The sequence below is a fragment of the Ceratina calcarata genome, unplaced genomic scaffold (genome assembly GCF_001652005.2).
Source record: "Ceratina calcarata isolate Rehan_Ccalc_2016 unplaced genomic scaffold, ASM165200v1 scaffold116.2, whole genome shotgun sequence".
Taxonomy (NCBI): Eukaryota; Metazoa; Arthropoda; class Insecta; order Hymenoptera; family Apidae; genus Ceratina; species Ceratina calcarata.
Window position 1 is genome coordinate 37,888 of NW_017132550.1, and position 7,876 is coordinate 45,763.

The 7,876-nt window shown below is 37.7% G+C and overlaps 1 protein-coding gene across 2 annotated transcripts in view; it reads right to left on the reverse strand.

Moving 5' to 3' along the window:
• The window catches only part of LOC108624251 (RNA pseudouridylate synthase domain-containing protein 2), a 138,885-nt gene that overhangs the window by 9,695 nt on the left and 121,314 nt on the right, over positions 1-7,876 (reverse strand). For both annotated transcript variants that reach the window (XM_018023414.2, XM_018023422.2), the window contains one exon: positions 3,264-3,351. In XM_018023414.2, the coding sequence (XP_017878903.1) occupies positions 3,264-3,351 (88 nt within the window). The remainder of the gene's footprint in view (positions 1-3,263; positions 3,352-7,876) is intronic.

Here is a 7,876-nt window from a genome sequence, read left to right on the forward strand (position 1 = left end):
ACATTTATTATCAAATTTTAACAGTCTTGAATCCTACACATTTATAAGAATTTTTTTAAATATAGTGGAATTATACTAATTTTGAAATAATGACAAAATTATACGTAGACGTAGTTTCTTGTTATTCTCATGGGAAAGATATTTAATAAAACGATGGGAAAATATAGATACGATCATTTTATTACGAAGGAGGGTCCACGCACTTTTGAACGACGGTGTAGACACCGTGCGCGTGTATGCACGCACACGAACCCGTTTTTCAGGTCAAACTATTTTTTATTACGCTAAGAGGCTTTCGCGGTGGACTTAATTTTTTAAGGCGATTGCCCGCAGCGAGCATCGAGAATCGCGAGCTTCTCCGTTCTTTTTCCTCCCTTTCCTTCGGATTTGAATAAGCGGTGTATGAGAATCGTATCGATAGAACTTTTCTAACCCCCTTTGTATGCAATTTATTCTTATCTCCAGTTCAAGTTCGCCCCGTTCTTTTCAATACGAAATTTCATTTCAAGAAGTCTGCGTTCGAACTTGGTTCGACTAAAAAAAATTATTCAACTCTTTCGGTGAAACAAATCGCATGATCGATAAAATCAGTAGAATACTAGAATTGTTCTTAGCAAATTCTATGAAGGAGAATCGAAATCAAAATTGACTCTTTCACGAAAAAAATTATATTCGACGTACATTTTTTTTTATTACAATACTATAAGTACAACAGATTGTATTAGCAGTTAAATCTCGGGTATAAAATGCCAGCAAAGTAAATAGGGCGTGAAATTGTAATTAGATCAAAACCGAACACAAATCGTTTACAAAAAAAAAACAGCATTCAATGTGTGATTGATATTTATACTGCAATACTACAACCGGTTTTTGCAATTGAATCTGGGATGTGGAGTGTGCAAGGCGATTATTGTATTACAATACTAGAGCTGTTTCAGCAATTAAGACCAGAATATAAAATGCAGGCAAAGTGAATACGGCGTTGAACTCTGAAACTATTTGGATCGAAATTGAAGCCAGGGGAAACGGACGCGGAACGGGACGTGAAACGGGGTTGGAAAATAAAACTGGGTTCCATCGTTATCCCGCGGGTGTAATTAAATGATCGTTCGGCGGCCGCTAAAATGTTTTTTGCGGCTATTAACCGAGCGGGCGGAATGGTAATTAACCATCGCTTAATGTTTCTCCCTGACTTTGATCCGCGCGAACGTGAATTAAACGGTGAACAAAGCCTGAACGCATCCGTGACGAAATCTCGTTACGACCTTCACACATTTTTTTTTTTTTAACTGGACGAAGTTATGGTATTAAGTCTCATTCGTTGCGAAGACAATTTCGTGACCATTTCGTCGCGAGAATTTTATACATCGAGATTTGTTAATTCATTAAATTCTTCATTCATATTTTAATGCTTTTACGTTATTATTTAAAAGATTAAATTTAATAGAAGGATCTTTTTTTTAAATTGGTACAGACAGAAACTTTATGATATGCATGCAGTTTTTGATACTTCAAATATTTTAATAGATTCCATGCACGTTCGATATTTTCTGCACATTTTACATTTGCATAAATGCATAAAATTCGCAGTCTGCTGATAAATCTTTGAAATATGTTAATTAACCTTGAGAGAATCACGGGATTCCTGCTCGGAGAGGAAAGTAAAGATTTTTTTCAAACTATTTTTGTGCGTATCCTATTACGTAATCATTAATGGTCATGACATTTCCACTGGCTATTCAAGATGATTTACCGCTAATGTATGCTTCGAGGGACGATACTCGGTTTCATGACGGGATTCCAACAATTTTAATCGCGCATTCCTAATTATGTGTATATGCATCCTCGATCGTATCTCAACTGGAATATAATTTACACCGGCCGTGTAATTTTCAATTACAATGCGATCGAAGTAAAAGTCCATCGCAACAGAGATTACATTATTCTTTAACTGCCAGGAATTATTTACTTTCAACAGTTAAAGGCATTAGTGAGAAGACCATAAAGTGAATGGAAGTTCGAAGGAACAGAAAAATTCATTTAATCTCCAAGACTTTAAATGAATGAAAAATATTTCATCTGAACTTCTAAGTAGACTGCGAATCTATGCTTGTAGAAAAATAGCACTAGCACAAAATATAAAAATTAGAAGGTGAAATCAGCACTACGACTTTTAAGAGATAAAATAACTTCCTGTCTAGATCTCATTTCGCATAAAAAGACCGCAGTGTAATTATAAGAGATTAGACGATGGCCATGGGATTGTAAGGTAGATTAAACCGGGAATCGAAAAGCAGTCAGCGTGTAAAAATGTGAGTGAAAAATCGCAGCGCGATTATTCATAAACGTTTAGCCTCGAAGGCCGTCGAGTCGCGAATCACAGCGATGAGCAAAGCCAACGGACGAGACAAGGCTACAAGAAAAATTAGTAAAATGCACGCGTCTAGCTAATCCATCTTGTACTCTCAAGATAATTGCTATCTAAGAAATGGAAATTGAGAAGAACAAACGGCTGAGGGAAAGAAGAAACATGCAGAAAATGCTATTTTGACGACGATTGAACACGCTTCCTATTTTTTTTTTTTTTTTTTTAATCATACGCATGACGGAGTTTGAAGGCAAAATAGAACGTGAATCCTGGAGTACCTTCGACTGAGGAATGTATAAATTTCTTTATTACAATTTCTATTGCCGCCAATTCATTTGCGAATAATTAAGCGTGGTGTCTGTTTCGGAAAGTCCAGTTTTATTGCCCTTTATGGCGCTGTTAATGGTACAGTAATTAACAGGGTACATAAAGTGAAATGAATCTACTCGATGTCACTGAGTTATGTCCTCTCTAATGATGGTATAATGTAATAGAATAGAATAGAAACTGTATCAAAGTTCGATCAGGCTCTGGATTTGTAAATTTGCAATTTTAGTATTGAAAATCTAATTCTTTCAAGACGACTGTTCGTATATCCGTCTGATAGTTCTTAATGATTTTGCAGCTTTTGTTGCACAATAGTTTGTTAAAATTAGGTGGGAAGTCGAAGGTATTCCATTTAGCAAATAACCCGGCCGTGTTCCGAGGTCCGAACGGCAAACAAACGTGGATTGATCGCGCGGCTTCGGGCCAAAAATAATCGAGCCTGGGCCGCAGGAAGCGAACGGGAACAATCGTCGTCGACGCGAGGACAAAATCGTTGCCCGCGTGTGCTGCTGCGTGCGCAATTTGAAATTTTTGTTTGGCAGTACAGTCCTGGCAGTACACCACTTACAGGGATGGAGGCGGGCTTGTTGACCACGACGACGTCCTCGTCCATGTGTATCACCGTGATCGGCTCCGAGGTGACAGGCACCTCGTGTCTGCAACACACCAATCGCAACCAGCTTAACGTGGCTTTGTTCCTCTTGCGCGTACATCCATTCATTCTCTCACACGAGCTTCGTTTATCAAACCTCGACTCCCTCATCGAGATTATTGGTTTTATTCACACAAACTTTCGAGTCCAATAATAGTACAATATGCTTTCGCAAAATCTGTTTTTATACATTTCTCGTATTTGAAAATATTTTACGCTTCACGAAAAATTCCGTTTCATTTAATATCATAGACGAAATAATTATACGAAAATTGATTTGGATAACAAAGCAAGTACGGCAAACGAAAATTCATATTACATCAAATATATTGTATAGTTTTCGATGCATGAATAAGCGAAGCTCGCGTGCGTAAAAGGTGACAGATAAGTGCACAATAATAATCGACAAAAATGAAATAAAAGGGAATGATGTTCGAGCATGTCGTTTCCAGTTCATAAAGTGTTCAACAAGCATGGTCTCCCTTTTTCGAATGTCAACCCGAACTTTTAACACGTGCTCATGCGATTCCTTGACAGGATCTTTCTCTCTGACTTTTACAATTACATACACGACCGTACTGACGTCGTAAAACTCGTGTGTTCAAGGAACGATTAAAAGAAAACAAGTAAAGAGCGTTCCTTTTATCAAATGTTCAATCTGTAACATCACTCTTAAAGAGAAAATACATTACCTTATCATTGGTATCCGTTCTCTCCAATACACAATCTATTTATATTAAATATTTAATAATTTTTTAAATCGTCATTAACAGACCGCGAAATTTTCTCTTAGCATCAGAAGAACGAACCACATCTTCCAATCCTATTTTTTTGGACATGAAAGATCTAAGAATCCTTATAGAAAATATATGCCTCGTCTAAGGAATTTGCAACGTCAAAAGTCGTGACGGACGGCCAAAAGCTAAACGGGTTAATAGCGATTTTGTAAGAGAGGGTGACGAAAGGAGACGGAGGGTAGGAAAGTACGACAGGTGGCTGGTTCTTGGCGCGCGATTCCAATTACACGTTCCATCTGCCTAATGCGTCCCGTGGAATACTGCGGCCGTGTGCGCGGCTCGCATTCTTCCCTCGCCTAGCAAGAACTTCTTTCCTTCTGCTTGGCTGCGAATGAATTACCTACGGTGGCATTCTTCCCTTCGCGTTCTGCGTATCTATGTAAATATCGTGCGGGTAGTCACGCTCCCTTTCTACCCACAGTAGTACTGGCAGTGTTTCAGTGGAAAGTATTGTCAAGGGAGAACGCTTTGGTAGTTTTTCGAGTCTCCGAATCCTTTTAATCCAATTCTAGCTCCAGGTAATTTTTGCCGCTCTTAATAAATGTGCTACATTATGTGATATATTATATACATGTGCTTAAGTTAGTTCTAATATATATAAAATAATTAAAAAGGTTTGTAGTGATTTTTTTCTTATTTTGATTTAGTCATAATTTTATTGTGTGCATTAGTAAAATACAATGATTTTCAATGAGATTTCGCAGAGTTCAACTTTAATAGTTGATTCGAGTTCGACTTTAAAATAGCACTTCGCAGTTCATCGGAGCGCATCTGGAAATAAGTAGTACGACGGAATCCAATAATTATCTCCGGCCCGGTATAAATTGATATTACGATTAAACAACAAAGAAACTCGTTCGAAAAGTATCCTCGGAAGTTTCGACCGCTCGGCGATAAAGCAAACACCGGTAACTTACAATTAAAAGTTCGACCATCGATTTCATCGAGCTTCATCATACCTTTGTTTAAAACCTGATTGAAACTTTCGGTCGTGTGCTAGATTTTCGTATCATTTTTCACAGTAACTTTTATTTTGTTCTTCTAATAATGTCAACCAATTTTATATGAACATGCGTCGTGTCATAGTTTGGTAGATATCGAAATAAACTGAGTTTCGTGATTAACACTATTTTTACTAAGCGATATCAAAAGACTAAAATTATTATCATTAATTCAACTGTTTTTCCTTGATTTAATTAATTAATTTAACAACCTGTATACGAAAAGTCAAACATTAAATTAAGGAAATAGTATTAAACTAATAATAATAATAATTTTAAGCAAAATTTTCAGAAGGTGTCTTTTCATCTCAACTAAATTAAATTGGCAAATTTTGCAAATACTTTGTGCAATGTAAGAAACTATTACAGATTTCAAAAGGTAAATGCATACTTCAATGTACGAAAATAATAAGAGAAACATTTACTTAAAGCCCAATTATTGAGGTATTCCGATAAATGTTTTACTTGGCATAAAAATTCACAGTCTAGCGATGATAGATACCTTTTGACCAAGTTCCAAACTGTCCCTCCGCGCGTCTGACAATCGGTTACGTAAACGGCGATCTTCTCACAGATCCCCGAAGAATACGAGCAACGTCGGCCGGAGATTTCGTTAGAATATCATTTCCATAATTTCCTGAACACCGGCTGCGAGACGTCGTTGTGGAAACGTGATCGAGGCATTATCGAGTAACTTATGTAACGAACGATCACGGCGGACGGTCACTTTTCACGCGACCAGTCCCGTCTCCCTTTTCAAACGCAAATCGACTCGACTCGATTATCCTTTCATACACAAATCTCCTATTTTCGCACTCCAAGGCGTAAACACTTGGATTTACACTTTGTAGATACGTCAATTAAATTATATGATAATCGACATGAATCCCTGCACATTATGTCTATTTCCTACAAAATCTACGATCTCACATATTTTAACACTTATACTCTCTTGCACTTTGCATATACTTAAATCAAATGATGACGTGACAATTGATTTGAATAAATTATGCATTTCGCTGTCGATACTTCATACAACCGTTTGTATCTTTGCATATCTATTTTCGTAGAAAATCTGCGATAATAAGCTAATAATAAGCTTACGATTCTTCGAACTGAAACAAATTTTTTATCAATCTGATCTACGTAATATGCAATTGCTTACTAATTATAATAATTAATTGACTTTGCATATGGAAATTCTTACAATTATTGTATAATATTCTGTACACTTTGTGTATTAAAAATTATACCTGCATATAATTTTTGAAAATCATACTTCGATTTTTAACGAAATGTCAAGTGTAAGATGTTCGTCCTTTCGTGAAGCAATTAATCGAAGAATGGCATCGGCAATTAATGGTTATCGCTCGGCCACGATCTCTCCAGCCGTGACGTAAGCATCCGCGATTTTATTGTACGAGACTGACCCGAATCATCTATTCCGCGCGACCTTCACCCGCGAGGAAACCCGGCTCCTCGCTTTCCTGTTGATCGAGGCTTTTGTGCAACCGCGTCGAGGGGGGACAGACGGGCGCGGTAGGAGAAAAGAACACAGACGCGATTTCTACGCCGGCGGCGTTCTCTCGCCGATTAAAAATGGCATAGACGACAGTCCTGCTCGCGCCACTAGCCTGGATATTATGCGTGACTAGGGAAATCGCGCGAGACCTAATCGATGCAACCGTTTCAATGTCAACGCGTATTTGCATGATAAAAAATGAATGAACGCTCGACACAGAGAAATAAGTATAGCTTTTCTTAGCTTGGATTAACTCCATACGTTGCAAGTAACTACTGTAAAGTATCAGAGAGTGAACGTTATCAAGAATTGATATCACGTTTGTGATTAGATGTTGCAATTTTTAATAAACTCCATATATGACGTATAAGCCATAATTTCATTAAATCGATTTACATGTATGGGAGAAGCTGATAGTACAAAAGATAAATTAAGTGACGCACGAAGGTAAAAAATAATTATTGTAACATATAAAAAGACTGAATTTCTACATTTGCTTTCATCGACCAGCCTTGGGACTGTGTAAAAATCGCACGATAACCACTGATAATAATAAGCGCCTGGTTGAGCGACGGCGCGTTTAACAACGAGCCACGAGATTCCTTTATATCCGTGCCAAGGATATCACGAAGCAATGTGCGCTCGCTAGGATAACGCGGTGTTCTTGTTATTCGCACTTGTCCACACTCGTGCCGCCGATTTCCGCTCTTGTTCTTTCTCATTCACTCTGTCCTGTTAGCAGATTATGCTACGAACGAGATGATAAGGAATATTGGCTGTCAGAACGTATCGCGAACGTCGTTTGACTCTGGTCTCGCAGGTTTTGTAGAAACACTCGTGTCTAATAGTCAGGATAAGAATTTTATTCGAACGGAGAAATTATTCTTTTCATACGCGAGATTTGCCGATTTTTTTTCTTTTAGAATTTCCGCACTCGATGCTCGAACGTTAAGCCGAAAAATAATCACGGCTCATTGAACTTATTCTCGCGTTGGCTTCTACTCGAGTCGAGTGCTTCTCGTTCGATCGACCAAACAAAATATTTGTAAAGCTACTAGAATTTCACGTTTCAACAGAGCTTCGGTGGAATGTTTCACGAAGGGAAAAAAGCTTCCGATTAATTCTGCAATTTGTTTTTATCTGGATTACAACGATACAGTATTTAACATTAGAAAGACTGAAACTTAGTATATACCTATATTGCCCAAA